Source organism: Microtus oregoni, unplaced genomic scaffold (genome assembly GCF_018167655.1).
Source record: "Microtus oregoni isolate MIOR12 unplaced genomic scaffold, Mior012 000046F_ref0000063, whole genome shotgun sequence".
Lineage (NCBI taxonomy): Eukaryota > Metazoa > Chordata > Mammalia > Rodentia > Cricetidae > Microtus > Microtus oregoni.
Window position 1 is genome coordinate 14,023,097 of NW_024543220.1, and position 20,541 is coordinate 14,043,637.

Genomic DNA, 20,541 nt, shown 5'->3' on the forward strand with positions numbered 1-20,541 from the left:
TAGATTCTCTTGGCTTGGGTTAACGTCTCCTGTTTTGAACTAATGAAGAGAGACCTTTGTACTAGTTCCAGGATTGGCGGGTGAAACACAGGGCACCTTGTGACTGAAAATCTCAGGTAAACACTGACCAGGTGTTTTCACGGCAGTGTGTGCCTGACTTACGACCATTTACCTGAAATTCAGATTTGGTGGGTGGCCCGTGTTTTCATTTGCCGTCTCTGGTAACTTTAGTCTCTTTTAATCCCTTCTTCCCCTCATTTGTTTATTTCCTTTAAACACAGGGTCTTATTACGCAGTCTTAGCTGGCCTGGAACTTACTAGGTAGGCCAGGCTGGCCTTGAATTTACAGAGATCCACCCTCTTCTGCCTTGTGAGTGCTGGGATCAAAGGTGTGCTGGCCCTTCCTTTATCAGCACTCTCAGACACTGATTTTTGTTTGCAGACCAGGTCTAATTTAGCCCAAGCTGAACTCAGACCGGATACTGTTGGGTCTCAAAGACAACTGGCACAAATAGCTCAGATGCCTATCTAACATCAGCGTGGACCCAGTCTTTCCCTTGGTTCCCACTCACAAGGACCTGCCACAGAGTCTTCCTGGCTGACATCCCCCATCCCAACCTCTCCAGTCCATGAGCATCACTCTCCTGGCCCCAGCTTCTTTGATCCCTAAATAAGCCAGCCATTTTGGCTCTGTCTCCTCTTGGTCCAGGTGTTTGTTGGCCTTTCAGTCGTGGCTCTTCTCTGGGTCTGCTGCCCCCCCTCCCCCGTCTCTCCCCTTCTTGACCTCCTCTCCCCCCCCTCCCCTTCTTGACCTCCTCTCCCCGCCTCCCCTGTCTAATGCCTCAGTTCAGTCGCCCTGACATTCACAGGGTTGTAGCGAGTCAAGTCAGGAGGGCAGTGTCTTGTTCCTGACCTTGCAGATGGGAAGCTTGGGGCTCCTGACCACCCGACCTATGACCCCTTTGTTACTGTGCCATCACGGTGTCACCCCATAGATAGATCACCTGAGAAATATCCGGAGAGAACCCAGGGCAAGCACAGGGAGCTTGGCCCCCCTATCAAGTGGCCTCTGATTGTCCTGGATGGGGCAGGGTGGTGGCCATCTTGCATCTACTGGATGGTACGGGGGGGGGGGGGGGAGCAGCCATTTTGTTTGCATAGAGCAAAGAGGTTCCCAAGAAAGACCCAACCCACTCTCTGAGAAAGTCAGTATCTTTATTAGCTCAAACAACACAGTACAAAAATGAGACTTGGATGCCAGCATCGGAAACTCATACCAAACCCTCCATACCCGGAAGGTTGTTGCTGCGGACGAGAAACTGCCACATCAGGCAGCTCGCAATCACCAGCAACCCCAGCACCATGAGACACAGTGCCCCCTTCTGGCCTCTGAAGGCGCTGCACTCATGCGCACAAACCCACACATGCATAATTTAAAATAAAAGCCAAACCTTAAATAGATAAAAGAAACTGTGTACAGTTGGGTGTGATGGCGCACACCTGTAATCCCAGCTATTATTAGGCAGAGCTGAAGTGCCGTAAGTTCAAGGCCAGCCTGGACTATGTATGAGATTGTCTTAATAATAAAAATAATAAAGAAAAATAAATTATGCACAAAAGGTTCCTGACCCTCATTTCAAAACTTCATTCTTGCACATCAGTGACACATCCCTGAATACTGCCTAAATAAATCTATTAAGAGGTCACCAAGTGCCAATAAAAACACTTTGAAGCAAAAAAAAAAAAAAAAGGATGGTTTTAGTTGGACTTCCTGAAAGGATGCCTCGGGCGTGAGGCCGCCCTGCCTGAGAGTCCAGGCCTCCCCACCTCACGCTGTCTCCAGCCTGTAGTGCTTGCCAAGAACCTGATGTGGCCACCGATAGTCTCCAAGCTGACGAGACTCCCAGACTCCGTCTGTCATCCAGGCTTTAATGCTCACGGCCACACCTTCCTGCTGGCGGCCCAGGGAGTCAGTGGCCCTGTCACCTGACATGTGACAAACTGTCCATCTGAGTCACTGACTGGCTGCACCCGGATGCAGGGCCTTTTGCACCCACACCTCACAATTGTGCAAATAAACACAGTCACAAGAGAAGCCATCTCAAGACACTTCACAGCCATCAGCTCGGAGCTTCTTGCCATGTCCAAATTGTGCAGGACAGGACGAAGGCTGAGTGTCCTGGGGAGTGGGAGCTTCTCGTCACGCCCACAGATTGCAGGACAGGATGAAGGCTGCATGTCCCGGGCCATAGGCGCTGGAACGGTGCACACCTTTGCAGCCATCCGGAGCAGTCCAGCTTGAGGCCCTCCTCGACCTCGGATGTGACCATGATAAAGTATCCCAGGTGTAGTACTCAAGAGGCTAGCCTGGGCTACACAGTGAGTCCTTGTCTCCAAACAATAAAATAATTATAGAAATAACACTAGATATGTTCAGAATCTTCACAAGTGCTGGTAGGATTCTGGCAGATCAGGGGTTCCCCCCATCTCCAGTTTACCCCAGGCTCCTGCAGAGTCCCCAGGGGTCGTTCATGAATCCAGGAGCATTAAACACTATTTGGCCAGCAGAGTAAAGGACATATTACAGAGACCCAGCTATTTGAATGCATGTACATTTTTTGGGCTGGAGACTGAACTAAAAAAATTATTTTTTAAAACAAAGACTCATTTATGGTGGGGTGTGGTGGCACACGCTTGTGACATCAGCACTGGAGAGGCAGAAACGGTGGATCCCTGGGGCTCTCAACATTACACAAACTTACTTGGTGAGTCCCACGCCAGTGACAGACCTTGTCTGGAAAACAAGGTAGATGGAACTGGAGCAGGATATCTGGGGTTGACCTCTGACCTATACCCACACACCCTCCCCCGCACACCCACAAAGATACAGACGCGGGCAGACAGACAGACAGACACACAGAGACAGGCAAACAGGCGGACACACACACACACACACACAGACAGGCAGGCAGACAGATAAACACACACACAGAGATAGACAGATGGGCAGGTCTATGGGTGTTAGTATTCAGGCATCTGCACTGGCCTGCCCTTGAGGTCCTGACAGGATGGATCCTCAGCTGCAGCCACTAAGAGCACCTCCCGTGCTCATTCGCTAGGTCCCCTTTTAAAAGGTGGGCCTTGCCCACCTCCCATCTCTGCTCTCTTCCTCTCTCTCTCCCCCCCTCCTTCTCTCTCTCTCTTTCTCTCTTTCCTCTCTCTCTCCGCCTCTCCTCTTCTGCCTCTCCTGTACCCAGAGGCCCCTCTCACCTCCCCCTTTTCCCATTCACTTTCCACCAGTAAAAAAACCTTTCCACCTGAGCTCTCTCCCACACAGACAGGCAGACAGATAGACACACAGAGACATACAGACACGCAGGCAGACACACACACAGACAACATACACACAGACAACACACACATGCCCCAGCTAAGACTCATTGAAAGCTGGATCTGGCAGGATCTGGTAGATGGCAGTTTTGGTTTTTGTTTGTTTTTGAGACAGGGTTTCTCTGTGGCTTTGGAGCCTGTCCTGGAACTAGCTCTTATAGACCAGGCTGGCCTCGAACTCACAGAGATCCACCTGCCTCTGCCTCCCGAGTGCTGGGATTAAAGGCATGCGCCACCGCCACCCACAGTCAGCCTCCTTGATGATGGTGGATTGCAGAGGTGTAGAGGTGTGACCTCTCCTTAGGTTCTGTGGATGGAACCTGCTTCACTAACCCCAACCCATTGCCCACCCCCAACATGGCCTCTGGGGCCAGTTTCCCGGAAGAAAAGCAGTCTCGGGCGGTGTCAACTACACAGAGGGTCGTTGTCCACGCTCGTCTCCAGGTGTGTTGGGAAAGCACAGAACCGGGCCATCCTGCAGTGTCCTCGGGGTCTCTAGCCAAAGCTGCTGACTCTGGCCAGTCCGGAAGAACTTGGGTATGAGATGCAGCCTTCAGTCTGGACTCTGACCATCCAGACTCATGATGTCCTGGGAGGAGGAGAGCCACAGCCAAGTCAGCAGGTCCCACTCTGCAAACAGCAAGTTTCCTATACCGCTATCACACCCACGCTGGGTCCACTAGCCTTTGCAGCCCTCCCCCACCATCCCCCGTTGTCTCCAGTCCCTCCACCTCAGCTACAATCTCAAGTCTGATCATCCACACTGCATCCGCCACCTGCTGGCTTCACCTGCCTTGGCTGCCAGTCCTTTGACCTTTGAGGCTTAGAACTCTCTCAGGAGTTTGCGGCAAGGAGGTGGCATTTGACTGAAGCCTAAACAGTCTAACTGAGGGGCCAGAAAGATGGCTCGGCAGGTAAAGGTACTTGCCACTAAGGCTGGACCCACACGGCAGGAGAGGGCCAACTCCTACAAGTTGACCCCTGACCTCCACACGTGTGCTGTGGCACTCACACACATGGTGCGTGTGTATGTGCCCACACACAACAAATAAAGGTTATTTTGAGAGAAGACTTTAGAGTCTGACTATATCAGAAAAGTCAGAAGACCCCACTTGTCCCTTGTGTCCCAGTGATGCCCTTCCCCTGACTCTCACCTGCTGGGCCTTCCTGGACAGGAAGTGGGCATAACTGTGGCCCTGGTATTGGCCTCTGGATTGCATGAGGGTGCAGATGGCACAGCTGTGGTTGGCAGCAAACTTGTTCAGTGAGCCAAAGGCGCACGGTGGGGGTCTGTTGACGAGGCTCCCGTCTTCCTCTGAGAGGCGGGCCTTCTGTCTCTCTAAGGTGGCCACCAGCTTCCTAAGGGAGGCTTCCGAGAACTGATTGAAAAAGTCCCTGAAGCTGGGGTACTGCCGGATCTGGAACGAGAGTGGAGTTTGTCAGTGCTGCTGGCAGAGTCCCTGCCTCCCCAGCCTGCTCCCTAGTATCCGTTGTGAGCACCCCTTCATTAAATCCCTTCACCGCCCACTCTCACTGTACAGGAATGGCCCACAGCTGCGGGGCACAGCAAAAACTGAAGCCACATGCATATCACTCCGTGCAGAGCGTGTTCCTCTGAGCCTCTGCTTGGCTATAAAAATGGGGGAGACCAGATCCCCCTCTCCAAAATGATTAGGGGTAGAAGCAAGACAGTTCATGCAGAACATTTAATGGCTGCTTAGCGCCACTCTAAGGCCCTTTGGTCAGTTTCCTTCTCTTCATAGCTGGATATGGCAGCTGGGGTCTCCTGGGGGACAGGGGACCCCCCAAAACAAAGACTTGGGTCCCCTGTGGTTTGAGATTTGGGGGCACACTGACGGGGTATAAGGACCTGGGACAGGACGCCCAGACTGTGGGTGTGTGGATGCATCTTAGGGAGGGCTGGGGTCTTCAGACCCTCACTCCCAGCAACCATGGTGGAGGCTGCTCGGTGTTGATTTCTCCCTGCTGCACATGGTTGCAGGGTCTCTGGGTCACTAGGTGGTGAGATGCAGGTGTCCTGGGGCTGGAAAGCTGAGGCACCTTCACTCTCTCACACAGGACCTGCCTGTCACTCTCGGGGAGACTGCTGGTCACAGGCAGGTAAGCTACAAGCTTGTAAGAACTGGATCCAGCTAAGCTGCTCACCAGCATGGCTGCCATGGTGGAAAGTGTCCTTGCAGCAGGATCTGAAGGGTTGGTTGGTGCCAGGTCTTGGGGTGCTGAGGATTTGGCTTGGGGAGCCACTGAACATTCTGACATTCTGGTGTGTGTGTGTCGTCACCCCCATACAGCTCTGGGCTTACAGGGGCACGAGGCCATGTCTGGCTTTTTTACAGGTGTGCTCGGGCTTTGAACTCAGGCTTTTACTGCTGAGCCATCGCCCTAGCCTGCCTGTGTCCTGTTATCTTAAATCAACATTCTCTTCACCTGCCGTGCGTGTGTGCCTTAGGCATTCTCTACACAGGCACTGGGCAAGCAGGAATTATCCCTGTTTTGCAGAAGAGGCAGCTGAGGCTCTGCGAGGTTCAGGGACACGACCAAGGTCACTGAGAAGGAGGACTCGGGTATCAGAGGAGGGTGCATGAGCCCCAGCATCCTCCTAGAGAATTTGAGGGGCACTCACCTGCCTTCCTAGCTCGTCATCCACCTCTTGGAGACCTTCCACCAACTTCTGGATGATGAACTCCTCTGAGGGAAGAGAAGAAGGATGAGAAGCTGTCCCTGCGGCACCCGGTGCCCACGACAGACTGCCTGCCACAGCAGTATAGCTGACCAAATAAAGATCCATGTTCCCTCCACCTGTGACCGCACTCGGCTCCAACCTGACACTCGGGGAAACTGAGGGCTCCTAACGTCGGGAATGGAGACTTGCACTCAGGGTGGCCAGCTGCTGGCTGCCACAACCGGACAGCCACTCGGGTCATCAGCCCCTCGTTGCCGGTTTCGGCTGAGGTATGTAGGAAACCCACGGGGAGGTCATTACGAGCCGTTGGGAGCTCAAGTCGGACCAAGGTGGAACCGCGTACAGCAGTGAAATGGACTAATGCCCCCAAAGCCTCGTCTGGACCTTCACCCAGGAGCCCCAGTTTAAAGAGCACACGGATGGTCCCTGTCCCCACTGTAAGGTCTCTGGAGGCAGGGTTCAGCTGCTTTCTCTACCCCTAGGAGCAATCCCTACTTAGCCTGGGCTATCGTGTGCGAGAGGAGCTGGCAGAAGCTATCTCTGTGGGCGCAGGATATACTGACTAGATTCCGAGGCTCCCTCTGGTACAGGTAGAGGCTGCTCATCTGGTGTGACTCTTCTAGACCGGAAAGGAGCTTCTGGGTACCCGGCTGGTTCCCCTCCTGCAGCCTCCAGCTTCTGGAACTCGGGGTCTTCTGCACAGAAAAAGTAGATGAACTTGACATCTATCCCAGTCCTGGGGAGGCCCTGACCCCGCCCTCCTCCTCAGGGGATCTCAGTGTTCCCTCTCTGGCCTCTGCCTTCCTCAGTCTGCAGTTGAAAAAGCATAGGGACAAGGCCATGGCTCCCACCCAGCAAAATCACAGCCCGGTCAGTCTGAACTCGACAGACCTCCTGGATCAAATGAGAGGGTACTGTGTTAGTGTATATACAGCAGCACTGGGCTAATACCAGGCTATCAGGGCACAGCAACGGGCCTCAGGCTTTAGTGCGTCCCATCCAACAGTCCCCTGGTCTGTTTCTGTCAGTGTCCCCTGGAGACATCTAAAGACAATCACAGATCTAGCAACGTCTTTGTTTTTAAGAAGAGGGAACTCTGAGTTTTTTGGTGGGTGTCTTGCTGAAAATGGCCCGCCCCCACTCTTCCCACAGCAGGAAGCCTGCTCACCTGGGTCCCCGGAGATGGAAGCTCTGTGGCCACTGACACACGTGGGCAGAAAGCCGTGCTTCTTGGGTGGCCGGGTCTCCGGGCTAGCAGCACCGGGAGTCCCCAAAGCCTCTGTTCTCTTGGAATCCTTGGAACCATGTTTCTTGAGGGAAAAGGCCCGCCGGAGATTCGACTTCTTCCTGTGTGACTTCACCTTGGGAGTGGAGTTTTCTCCAGCCTCCTCTGCCTCCTGGACTTGAGCTTGCTATGGGGAGGAAGAGAGAAACTGAGGCAGGGTCCCTGACTTCGAGAAGATCAAAGGTAAACTACGGCCTAGACAGACAGTGTAACCCAGTAGGGGGGTGATGGCATTTGGAACTGGGGAGTGAGGTCTGGGGGAGGCCAGTACAGGGCTTAGAATGAAGCAAAGAGGTGTGGGGGGTCCCCCGAAGATCAGGATAGCGGGGGAAGGAGTCTCACCTGCTCTCCCTTCTGTTCCTCTGCGTTTTTAAATAGGACCAGGATCTTCCGCCTGAATTCTCCTAAGAAAAGGACAAGGTTTCTTTTTTTTTTTTTGGTTTTTCGAGACAGGGTTTCTCTGTAGCTTTGGTGCCTGTTCCGGAACTAGCTCTTGTAGACCAGGCTGGCCTCAAACTCACAGAGATCCGCTTGCCTCTGCCTCCCGAGTGCTGGGATTAAAGGCGTGCGCCACCACTGCCCGGCTAAGTACAGGGTTTCTTACAAAAGCCTCCGTGACCCGCACTCACGTCCTCGGTGCAGGTCTGCACACCTCAGCCCTTCTGTTGCTCCTCTTTGCACAAACACTCTAGCGTGCAAACGTAAGCCCTCATGCTTCTGAGGCACTAACACTGCCTACTATCTCCCCAGCTCCCCCAGCCCCCAAGAGGTCTCCAAGTGTGTGGACCTGACAGTATTTCACATCCAGGCCTGGCTCCGCCAACGATAAAGTGATAAAAATACTTCCCCTTTCTGTCCTCAGCCCAACTCTCAAGCTGGCCACCCTAACGGGAATGACAGCACACAGTAGCTGATGCAACCTGTCCACACGGCCTCCCATTCCTCACAGACCATGGCTCAGGAACCCCAGCAACTCGCAAAGCCCACCCTTGCCAAATTAGGAAACCGAGGCCAGCCGAGAAAGGGTGCCATGCTGTCCCCACAGCCTGCCGCTTTCCCAAGGGGAGGTTGAAACAGGCCTCAGCCTCCCCCTCTCTGCCTCAGTTTCTCTTCTTCAGATGGCAGAGTCACGACAGGGTCTCTGAGGAGGTCTCTGAGGGGGTCTCTGAGGAGCAGGGTACTAACTGGATTCATAGGCTCTGTCCCTCGGTGACCTCTCTGCTGGTCCTTGACACGCAGCTGGGGTGTGGTACTCAGGGGGATGTGAACATCCGGGGTCTAGAGACTGGACCTCGTGGAATCCGGGCTCCTCTAAGTCTGGGAAGAGGAAAGAGCAGTTAAGTGTGTGGCCACGTCCAGCGGCTGGCGCTGAGCCCAGGCAGGTGCCAGTGTACTTTGCCCTCGGGTTCTGTTGGGCTCAGTTAACTTCTGGGCTGTGCCAGGTCAGGGGCTCTGCTTGGCTTTCTGCGGCCCCTAGAGCTGTGTTCCCCCTGTTTCTCTGCCCTTTCCCCTTTCCACGGGTCTCTCTACTGAGCTCCTGTTTGGCATGGTTCACTAGGGGACAAAAGATGCCTGGCTCCGTGAGGTTAATGAAGGTCCATGACCTAAACAGTCTTGCAGGAAAATCTATCCTCTTATGACTCCAGACACTCTCTGAGCCAGAAACTCTCCTAGTCATGTGTCTGGGAGACCAGTTCCTTCCCCCCTCCCCCCCCCCCCCCCCCGCCCCCCAGGGGAGGAAGAACCTATGTGATCGGTCCTTGTCCCTGTAACTCTGGCTCCAGCTTTGATGAGTCACGTGACTATGTCCACATCACCTCACCCCTGCACCCGGCTTCCTCACCCCTGCACCCGGCTTCCTCACCCCTGCACCCGGCTTCCTCACCCCTGCACCCGGCTTCCTCACCCCTGCACCCGGCTTCCTCACCCCTGTACCCAGCTTCCTCACTGCCTAAGACAAACTGAGACACACACAGACAATAGGACACAGAGGGCAATCTGAGACACAGACAGACAGTAGGACACAGAGGGCAATCTGAGACACAGACAGACAGTAGGACACAGAAGGCAATCTGAGACACAGACATCTGTAACCCCAGCTCCAGGGTGTCCGATGCCACCTCTGGCCTCCACAGATGCCAGACATGCACATGGTACCCAGACATACATGTAGGCAAAACATCCACACATATTAAGCGGGAAAAAGAAAAGGTAGCTGGGAGCCCAGGCCCTCAGTCTCCAGTTCTGTCACGAAAACATCCCCAGCCCTGCTCAGAGATGGCAGTGGCCTAGGTCTTGGCATACAGTCCCATCAAGGGCTCAGGTGTGCTGTCTGCACCCAAGTGAGGCCGTGTGGAGGTGACCAGCTTCCGTCCCTTCTCCATCCCCAACCCTCTCCACACTGCTCAAGGCCTAGTGTGGACATCAGAATGAAACTGGCCAATCCCAGCTCTGGGAAGATTTCAGAGCTGGAAGGAGGCCACAGTTGCTATGACAACTGCCCGAGCCTGCTCACCAAGGTTGCTGGAGGCAGAAAGTCGCTGGCCACTAAGACACAGGGGTAGGAAGCTGGGCCTCTTGGGTCGGGTTTCTGGGCCAAGGGCAGTGGCTACAGCCGCTCTCTTGGGTTCCTCGGAGGCGGGCTTCTTGAGGGACAAGGCTTTCTTCAGGGTGGGCTTTTTTTCCTGGGATTTCTTCCTGGGGGGCGGTGTTGGCTTCTGTGGAGCCACTTCCGGCTGAGGGACTTGCGCTGGCTGTGGAGAAGAAGAGAGAGAGAAGGGGAATTAGGAGCCTGACCTTGGGGAGAGGGCCAAGGCAACCCCAGACAGGGAGTGGGAGTGGGGCTAACAGGGAAGGAAGGGCAGGCGGGGCACGAACCGGAAGCTGCAGGAGCCCTGCAGGTGGTCTCTGATGCCAGCGCCTCACCTCTTCCTCCAGACGGTCCCCTGCTCTCTTGAGCAACTCCACGATCTTCCAGATGAGCTCCTCCTCTGCAAGAGAGCACGGGTCCCACCACTCCTAAGTACACCGGCAGTGTTGGGATCTGGACCCCCAGTGTGAATGAGGCTAGTCTGGTTCTCTCGGGCATCCACAACCGCTCATTAAAGGAAAAGCCCCATGTCCCCCAACTAACCACCCCTAGTCACAGGGAAGCCAAAGTATGACTTTTAAGTTTTTTAAATTAATTTTTAATTTTTTTTTATTAAGGAGAGGAGAAGCAGTTCACATGTGGGTCAGGGCACAATTTTGGGAAGTCTGTTATCCCCTTCTATTATGTGGGTTCCAGGAATTGAACTCAGGTTGTCAGCCTTGGTGGAACAGCCCAAAGCATGACATTTTACTTAGGGATTCAAGACCAGATGTCCAGGAATTCAGTCTGCCCTGTTAACTGAGCTTCAACAACAATATCAGTGTTGTGGTTAGTGAGTAATGGCTACGTTTCTTTACCCTCTCTGGGTCTTTAGAACTGTCCCTGTGAAATGTGGGTCACAGTTTCACCCCGTCTCTCTCAGAGGTTGTCCAGACATCAAACAAGAAACAGGACTTAGAAACATTTCCCAGACTGACCCCAAGTCTTCCAGCCTACGCCATTCCCAGGGGTCTGTAGAAATGGCAGATCCCCAGCCTAAGGCTCAGAGAAGACACTGGCTGGCTCATAGGGTCACAGTGGCCCTGACGCATAATCACCTCTGCTGCACATCATGCAGGAGAACATTCCCAGGGGGGTGTGCCCGCTCCACTAGCCGTGTGCCAAAGGTCTGCTTGCACAAAAAGTCAAGCACAAGAGAGCCTCTGTGCCTGGGCTAGCTGCAGAGTCTCTGCCCCTCAGTCCCCCTGGCTTCCGGTTTCCTGACGCAGCCTATGAGGCAGCTATAAACTGAATGCCTTACAAACTGGGCACAGAAAAGTCTTTCTACCTCTTGCACGGTCCGACTTTTTAGAGGATTAGATGAGGAGGGTGTGTTAGGATCGGTTAGGGGCGGTGAAGGTGTCTGGATTGTGCACTGTTTAAGTCCGTAGAGATGAAATGTCTTTTTATTCCCTATGGTTTTGAGAGAAAATGTTTCAAAGCAGTGTGACAGCTCCTAGCTGTGGCCACTGGACGATTCTTTCCGTTATTACGTACATCTGTTTTATTTATTTAAGCCCAAGGCCTCTTACGTGCTAAGCAGAGTCCCTGCCTAACTACACCTTCAGTGCCTACTTATAGGTAGGTAGAGGTGTAGGTAAATAGACAATAGATAAGATAGATTAGATAGATGATTGATAGATGGCAGATAGATGATAGACAGACAGGCGGATAGACAGGTGATAGGTGAGAAGGATCTCCTGTAGGCAAACTGGTCTCCTGCAGGCACTATGTAACAAGTGACCTTGAACTTCTTTTTTTGTTTTGTTTTGTTTTATACAAGGTTTCTTTGCTTAGCTCTGGCTGTCCTAGAACTTGCTCTGTAGACCAGGCTGGCCTCAAACTCACAGAGATCCGCCTGCCTCTGCTTCTCAAGTGCTGGGATTAAACGCCTGCACCACCACTGCCGGGTGGGTTTGAATCTGTAACCTTCCTGCCTCCACCTCCCCAGTGCTAGTCTTACAGGCGTACACCCCACACCCCATTTATGCGCTGCTGGGGACCTAATGCCAGCCTTGTGTGTGCCTGCAAGCTCTCTACCAACTGAGCTACACTCCTGGCCCCTCTCCTCTATATTTTTTTTAAAATCTTTATTTATCTATTTATTATGTACACAGCGTTCTGTCTACGTGTACTCTTGGATGCCAGAAGAGGGCACCAGATCTCATTACAGATGGTTGTGAGCCACCATGTGGGTGCTGGGAATTGAACTCAGGACCTCTGGAAGAACAGTCAGTGCTCTTAACCTCTGAGCCATCTCTCCAGCCCTCTCCTCTATATTTTTAAGTACATTTGAGAGATTGAAAACAAAGGCATATATTCCCGTTGACTAAGAGGCAGGAGTACTTGCCAGCTGCCTTTCTGGAACCTCTGCCTTCCTCTCAGACTCGAAAATACACACCCAGTGCCAGAAGAGGCAACATAGACATGAAAGGGGTGTGTGTGTGTGTGTGTGTGTGTGTGTGTGTTTGTGTGTGTGTAGACTCACCCCGTTAGGTCTCACCCTGAGTGGCCCCTCTAGTTTGGTGCAGTCTCCTACCCATAAGGAAAGAAGAACCCTAGACATTTGCAACTCACGGTCAGGCTGCTGAGGGTCCTCTTCTGATGGGGGACCTGCGGCTTGGGCAGAACTCTCTGAGGATTCAGCATGGCCTCCCTCGGTGGGCAAGGCCTGGGGGATCTCAGACTCTGGTCTCTCTGGAAGTCAAATGAGCAGAGGCCTGGGTTAATGACATTCTCCAGACCTCGTTAACCCACAGGTGGCGTGGATTCCACCGAGTAACAGTTCAGACCCCAGCCTCACCCCGATCAGACACTGGCTAGGATTTCCCAGTGAAGGGGGGGGGGGTGTCTCAGGCCAGGATCCCCTCCCTCCAGCTCTCCCTGGAGCCTCCTTCCCATCAGAGTCTGTGGCTACACAGAAGCCTCCAGCACACAGCTGAGGCCTCTGGGAGTGGAGGAGACGTCACTCCCCATCCCCAGCAGCAGAGGCGCCTGGGGCAGGGACGCCTGCTCTCTCCTTCACCACAGAGGACTCAAAGGCTCCAGGGACGGCCATTGCAAAAACCACCATAGCAGATTTGTTCTTCAGGGGCAGGGTCTAGACAGAGCACCTGGCCGGCACCCATAGACCTGTGGGGCAAGAGATCAGCTACTTCCACTCCTCCCCAAATCTCATTGCACTTGCTTTTGTATGAGCTGCGTCGACCCATGAGACAGCGACCATTTTATCTGTTTTTGTAGAAGGGACGGAGGGGTGTCACCAGCCCTAAGCCATGCAGTATATGGAAGGGTGGCACCCCGATGGGTTGGTCCTAAGTGTTCAACCGTTCAACCTCATAGAAATGTCCCCCACTGTCCACATCTGACCTCAGTGGAAGACATTTAGTAGGAAACTTGGAGCACCCTGGTCCTTGAGGGTGGGACAATAGGGTTACCCTAGTCTGCTCACCCCTGCAGATCAGCCCCAGGTTAGCCTCCTCGGCGGCGTGGGAGGCAGCTAAGCTGGGCAGTAAGTTCTCGTGGCCTCCTGCCTCTGAGTTCTGGGGCCCTGTAGACTCTTCAGGAGCAGGCTTCTTGTGAGTGGGTTTCTTGCGGCTGGTCCTCTTCTCCTGGGATTTCTTCCTGACAGCTGGCTCCTCCGTTGCCTCTGGGAGCTTGGTCTCTCCTTTCCCCTTTGATTTCTTGCTGCCCTTTTCTCTGGGCTCCTCTAGATCAAACCTCAGGAATAGGATATTCAGGAACATGCTAATCCAGCTCTGCTGGGCTTGCTTTGGGGGCCTCTCTTTCTTAGTGCTTTCTAGGGGCCCCTGCTCACAGGGGAGAAATTCGCTCCCTTCTCCTAGAGGGGGCGCTGCGACCACAGCTTCCTGGGCCTCTGCAACGTGATAGGGGCTCCCAGAACCTCTGGTCTCATCGCTGGCTGTCCTGCGAAGCACCTTCCTGTGGATGGGCCCAGAGGAGTACTTGGAGTTCGCGGACTCAGAGTCCTTGAGAACCTGCCGGTCCAAGGATTGGGTTCTCTTATCTGTGGGAGGCTTCTTCGGGCCCCTCCGGGTCTCCATTGGGCTAAAACCAAAGCAAACAGCTCGCTCAGGAGAGTTCAGTGGAAGACTGACCTGTGCCCCCCTGCACTCACGCACCTCCCATGCTGTGTGGCCACCCTCCCCTGGTGACGATTTAAAACTTCCATCTTGTTTAACGACAACCCCACAGGGAAGAGGGTCACCACCCCCATTTTTCAGAGAAGGAAATGGAACCAGATTCTCCAGCTGGCTTGTAGCACCGCCGGAGCCGCCCAGAGGACCACATCCCCAGAAGATTTTGGGTTTGCGACTCTAAAATAGCTAACTGGTCAGGAGACCTTTGCCGCAGCAGAAACTGGACCCCGCGCTCCTCCTTGCCCACACTGCGCGCAATCGCAACTGTGGTTGATCTGAGAATCAAAGGCCAGAACTGCAGCCCACAGAGAAAAACCAAGCACAAGCGCCTGGTTGGCCCCTGAGTCTCCTTTACACCCGAAGGTTCAGGAATAGCTAGGACCCAAGCTGCTGCAGCCGTGAAGAGAGCACGTGAGGGGAGCGGGGCTCTGGGTGCTGCTGCCTCCCTCCCGCCTTCCTTTCTCCCTTCTCTTCATTGTTGATTTAGAGACAAGTTCTCATGTAGCCCAGGTTAGCCTCGATCTCTCGGCCATGCCTCGGTCTCCTGAGGTACATGGTCACACCATGACCTGGCCTGTTTCATACTCAGGGCAGCAAGCTGTTCACGTTTCTATAAGTCACATTTGTGTTTTTAGCACAGATGTTTGAGTGGGACTTGACGTACATCTAAAACAGGATATTCTGGTGTTTAAGCTGATAAAGCTGGGGCTAGAGGGTATGCAGACACAGGAGAAGTCAAATTTAGACCAGTGGACTTGATTATGTTAATTAGATTGACCAAACAGTGGTCAGGGTTTCTGTCAGCCAGGACAGCTGGTCGACCAAACCATGAAAGCAATCACTGATAGGACACCCTCTTCGGCTCAGACCCCTCTTCTTCCCCGAGGTGGCTAGCCCAGGGCTCCGTCCCACAGCAGGTAGGAGAGCATCCCCACTCAGCTGAAAGAAGGGACGGTTGCTATGGAAACAGTTTTCCCCAGTGGTGGAGATGAACCCAGCCTCTTCCTGCTGCCTGACTTCACTGCATCCACACAGTCCCACGACTCTTCCCAAGTTTCCCAGTGAAGGACCCTCCAGGGTCCCAAGACCTCCTGACCTTCAAGCCCAGGCTCTCTTCTTACTTGCCAGCCTCCTGCCCACGGTGTCCTGGCGTTTCGCGCCATGACCACCTTCAGGCAGCTGTTTTCAGGTGCTTTCAACTGACTGAACTGGTCTCTACTCTCCCCTGGCCCCTCTGCCTGCTCCTTCTTTGGAATGTTCTAGAAACACTCTTCCAGATCCAGGTCAGGGACAGAGTGGGTGAGCCTGTTTGCCCAGAGAGGCCTTCTTCTGGGGATAGTCTGTTTCCTTAAGAAGAAAGTGACCTACCTCCCATGTTACTCGGCCACTCATCTTTCTAGGTGTTCCTATCTAGAGTCATCATGGACAAGTGAGTCTCTCCTTCCCTGTTTCTTAGTTTTGCACCCAAGTCTGACCTGACTGTAGGGGAATCCTGCCCTGGCCCAGACCAGGAACCCGTAACAACCCAGCTATATTGCATAGAAACCCAGCCGTTGGTGTAAACGCATTTATTGGCATGGCCGAGAGGAGCCTTCAGAACAAAGTCCACTCTAGCCAGAAATGCCTGGTGATACACAGATCCCAGAGCTTACAGTAGGAAAATGGCTCCCGTGACTCATTTCACAGCCGCAGAGGACCAGAGAAGTCACACCAAGCTGGCATGGTTGTCCCCAGCACGAGGCTGTGTTTGGCATATTTTCTAATCTGAACTCTGACCTTATCGTTATATTTGCCTGGCCTGTTTATCTCATGCCACAAAGTGCTCCCTCCTCCGCCCCTGTAGGCATTCGACACACGTCACCTCACAGAAGCCACGGAAGGCCTTGAGGAACACAGCGTGCACACTGTCAGCCTGCCCTAACTCAGAACGTCCGATACTGTCTCTAGTGTAAGAGGCTAAAATCGCATGGCCAAGCTTGCTGCTGGCCTACAGCTAAGATCCATAGGGATGCCTGGCCAGCGGCTTCCCTGCTGTTCCCACCCCTGGCCAGGCAGGTCCTGGAGATTTACAGAACAAATACTTAATTATACACAAACAAACTGTGAGCCTTTTCACCTCTGTGACCTCAGTGCCCCATGAATCAGACAGTCTGACATGAGGGACTGAGGTCCTGGGCCACTGACACACAGCCAAAGTCCCCATGCTGGGAGCAGAGAGCTAGGCCTGAATATCCCCCACCCCTCCCCACCCCTAGCCACCATCCCATTCCAAACCCCGTCTTCTCACTCCTACACCACGCAACATCTTTTAAACACACATGTGTGTGCAATGGACACATGCACCCCATCCACAAGACTGTGAACCCAGAGCGGGCCTCACAACCCGACAGCCAGTGGCTAGGCTGTGCTCACGCTGTCTCTCATGGGTCCCTGCGACCCACAGCTCTCCATCAGGCTCTGAACCTTAACTACGCATCCATCACTCAGACTCCTGCCACGGTGTGGCTCCTCTCACAGCTCCTGCCTGCCACATTCCTCAGAGACCCCTGAGCCTCCACTACCATGCCCGGAACGGGACACATGGTGGTCTCGTTCTCCTGAAACACCGGGCCTGTCCTGCGCCGCGCCTGGCCCCGCTTGTCAAATGTGACAGTTGAAGGTCTCCATCTTTTCTGTGGGGTCTTTCTTGGGTTCCTACAACACACAGGCCCTGCAAAGTGCCAAGTCCCCCCACTGTAGTGTGGGAACCCTCCAGACCCACCCTGGCAGGTTTTCCTGAAACTGCTGAGGACCCTTCCTGCACAGGGGCGGAGTCTGAGGGAACTCAACCAGAGTTATGGCCATTCCACTCCCTTCCTTTACATAACTGAAAGAAAGTCCCCAAACCCCTTACTGATCAGGCCTGTTGCCCCAATTACCTCAGATCTATTGGAGATCCCTGAGTCCCTCACATCGGAGCATCCTTTTCTGATGCTCCCAGCTGGTCCTAGTACATTGTGGGGGCGGGGGGGGGGGGGGCGGGGGGGCAGGGCTCCTGCCAGGGCTTCGAACTCTGCAGTTCCAGAGAGATCAGCACACAGTGCTTTCCTGAACACACGAAGATCCCAGGAGATCCCTCAGAAAACCCAGAGCACTGCAGTGGGTCAGCTAGACTGGCCTGAATTCTCTCTTCCATGTGTATGTATGTGCTCATGTGTGTACATGTATGTGTGCGTGTATGTCTGTGTGTGTTTGTGTATGTCTGTGTGTGTGGGGTGTGATGTGAGGTGGGCACTGTATGTGTGGGGTGGAGGGGTGCGGGTATGTGGGGGGGTGCCACGGCATGTGGGACACGTACGTGGCGGTCAGAGGGGTTATCCTTCCTTTCTCCTTTCTGTGGTTCCAGGGACTGGACTCAGGCTGTCTGTCAGGCAGCAAACGCCTGTACCTGCTGAGCCATCCAGCTGGCCCCTTTTCCATCTTTTTAAAAATAAGAAAAAAGAGCCCAGTGGTGATAGTACACACCTTTAACCCCAGCACATGGGAGGCAGAGGCAGATGGATCTCTGTGAGTTCAAGACCAGCCTGGTCTACAGAGCGAGTTCCAGGACAGTCAAAACTGTTACATAGAGAAATCCTGTCTTGAAAAAAACAAAACAAAAAACAAAAAGAAGAAAGGAAGAAAGGAAGAAAGAAAGAAAGAAAGAAAGAAAAGATTCTAGGAGGATCAGCAAGCTAGAAGCAGAGCCAGGTCTGGACTTAGGGTCTATTACTCTTATGTCTAGCTTCCTTCGGGACCCTGAAATATCCACCCATTGCCCAGGTTCACAAGGAGAGGATTCAACCCACCTCAAACCACGGAAGTCGCCACTGTCCCGGGACTTCCCCGGGCTGGGATTCCTGGAGCGGGGCATTGCCCTGTTAAGTAGAAGTCCTTTGAGGCTTGAGTCTGATGTCTCCAGGGAGAAGAAGCAGCTTCTACAGGCGGCTGGAAATGTTCAGAGGGGCTCAGAGCTTCTGGGTTATATATGTCATTGCTTCCCAGAGCTGAGCTCACAGGTAGCCAACCAGAGGGCAGGGCTGGCCCAACTGCCCCACCTGTCGCTTCCCGCCCAGGCTGCTTCCCGCTCCTCTGGGCTGTGCAGGAGATAGGAAGCTTGGTTCAGCTACTGGAGCGAGGAGGAGAAACAAGCGCAGTTTCAGTTGACAACTTCCTTATTATACCTGAGTCCCCGAGCCACATGTCTTACCAGTATGTGAAACTGAAAGCAAACCCTGGCGGGGAAACACTGGATTGTGGGGGGTGGTATCACCTCCACAGCCCCCCTTGGTCATGGCTGAGGATCCGTGGAGATGGAAGGAGCTAGAAGAACATGGAGGGATGTGTGCCGTGCGTCCCTGGACACGGCCCTGACGGTGGAAGCCGTGTGTCCAGACCCTTCTACAGAGAATGGGCTCACCACGGGTTTTCCTGTTTGTTTTTGTTTCTAATATTTGTATTTAATCCTTTGACATACATATGTACATACATACACTGTATCTTGATCACATTCCTGCCCGAATCTCCCCTTCCACCCTTCCACTCCCCTCCGGACCCCACAACGTGTGCCCCTCCCACTGTGATTAGTGCTGCCTTTGTGTCCAAGGGCCATCAGTCCACCAGCACAACCCCCCATAAAGTGATCCCCCCACCCTGGCAGCCATCACTGAATTCAAATAGTTCCTCAGTAGGGATTTGAGGTTTTTTGGGAGAGAAAGGCTTGCCCGACCATACCTGGCTCTTTCTTGTCATTTTTTTTTTTTTTTTTTTTTTTGGTTTTTCGAGACAGGGTTTCCCTGTGGCTTTGGAGCCTGTCCTGGAACTAGCTCTGTAGACCAGGCTGGTCTCGAACTCACAGAGATCCGCCTACCTCTGCCTCCCGAGTGCTGGGATTAAAGGCGTGCGCCACCATCGCCCGGCTTTTCTTGTCATTTTTATCTCACCTTAAAAATTAAAACAAAACAAAGGAGGAAAAAAAAAACCTCTGGGGACTGGAGATTTGGCTGCTCTTGCAGAGAACTTGGATTTCGTTACTAGCACCCATGTGGTGACTTACAAGTCACCCATAATTCCAATTCAAGGGATCTAATGCCCTCTTCTGACCTCGTTGGCACCATGCACACACACACACACACACACACGTATATAAACACACACACATATGTAAGCAAAACACTTATATGCATAAACGTGCTTTAGACACACGCACTAGCTTTGGCCATGTTTAATGGTGCACACCTTTACAAGTGCAATCTACAGAGCGAGCTCCAGGCCAGCCAGGACTCCACAGAGAAACCCTGTCTTGAAAAACCAAAACACAAAAACCAGAAAGTGGTTACGATGATAAACTTTCTGGTGTGTATCGTAACCCATCCTAAAGAAGCCAATGGAGGGGCAGGGCTGGGGCCTTCCAGCAGCTCAGCCATGCTGCCGCAGACGCGCCTGATCGTCAGTGCCCACGAGAGGCTGCAGTGGGACTGTACCGCCCCATCAGAGTCCAAGGCCCCCCAAGACCAAGTCCTACTCTACAGCCCTAGAGACAGAGTTGGGGGTCTGAGGAGCAGGGCCAGCCACAGGGCGTGTCTGGGCACAATACAAATGAGCACCAAGGACCCCTTGTTTAAAAGGCGTGCACACCCTCAAGCCCAGCATGCCGGAGACAGAGGCACCGGCTGCTCTTCCGGAGGACCCAGGTTCAATTACCAGCACCCACATGAGTGGCTCACAACCATCTGTAACCCAGGCTCCAGGGGATCTGACGCTGTCTTCTGACCTTCATGGGCATCACACAGGCATGTGGTGTGCAGATACACCTGCAGGCAAGCTTGTATATATACAAGTCTAAAAAACAAAGCCCAACATGCACAAATAAGGACACAGCTTGCTAACCTGTGTACAGAATAGAACAGGCCAGGTGGCGTACCCCTATAATCTCATATGTAAGAGGTTAATACAAGATCAAGAGCTCAAAACTAACCTGGGCTGTAGTAGTGAGAACCTGCCTCAAAATCCAACAACAGGATCAAAGGTGCCTTTAATTTTAGAGGTCCAGGTGTCTGGCTTCACAGTGAGCTCCAGGTCAACCAGAGCTTCACAGTGAGATCCAGGTCAGCCAGGGCTACACGGTGAGTTCCAGGCCAGCCAGGGCTTCACAGTGAGCTCCAGGTCAGCCAGGGCTTCACAGTGAGCTCCAGGTCAGCCAGGGCTTCACAGTGAGCTCCAGGTCAGCCAGGGCTTCACAGTGAGCTCCAGGTCAGCCAGGGCTTCACAGTGAGCTCCAGGTCAGCCAGGGCTTCACAGTGAGTTCCAGGTCAGCCAGGGCTTCACAGTGAGCTCCAGGTCAGCCAGGGCTACA

At 53.4% G+C, this 20,541-nt stretch overlaps 1 protein-coding gene across 3 annotated transcripts; it reads right to left on the reverse strand.

Annotated features, from left to right (window-relative positions):
* Positions 1–2,979: 2,979 nt before the first annotated feature.
* Positions 2,980–18,213, reverse strand: Bnip5 (BCL2 interacting protein 5). Of its 3 annotated transcripts, none has more exons than XM_041634918.1 (12): positions 17,996–18,213; positions 13,460–14,076; positions 12,586–12,705; positions 10,305–10,369; positions 9,895–10,132; positions 8,565–8,696; positions 7,722–7,783; positions 7,263–7,506; positions 6,658–6,789; positions 6,035–6,099; positions 4,545–4,808; positions 2,980–3,979 (listed from the first exon to the last, which is right to left on the reverse strand). In XM_041634918.1, exons 1-12 carry the CDS (start codon positions 18,058–18,060, stop codon positions 3,944–3,946), a joined length of 2,040 nt encoding a protein of 679 aa, XP_041490852.1. In that variant the 5' UTR covers positions 18,061–18,213; the 3' UTR covers positions 2,980–3,943. The 3 variants fall into 3 exon arrangements, with proteins under 3 accessions (XP_041490852.1, XP_041490851.1, XP_041490850.1); XM_041634917.1 differs by having other exon boundaries at positions 6,658–6,786; positions 10,257–10,369; XM_041634916.1 differs by having other exon boundaries at positions 10,257–10,369.
* Positions 18,214–20,541: the final 2,328 nt, after the last annotated feature.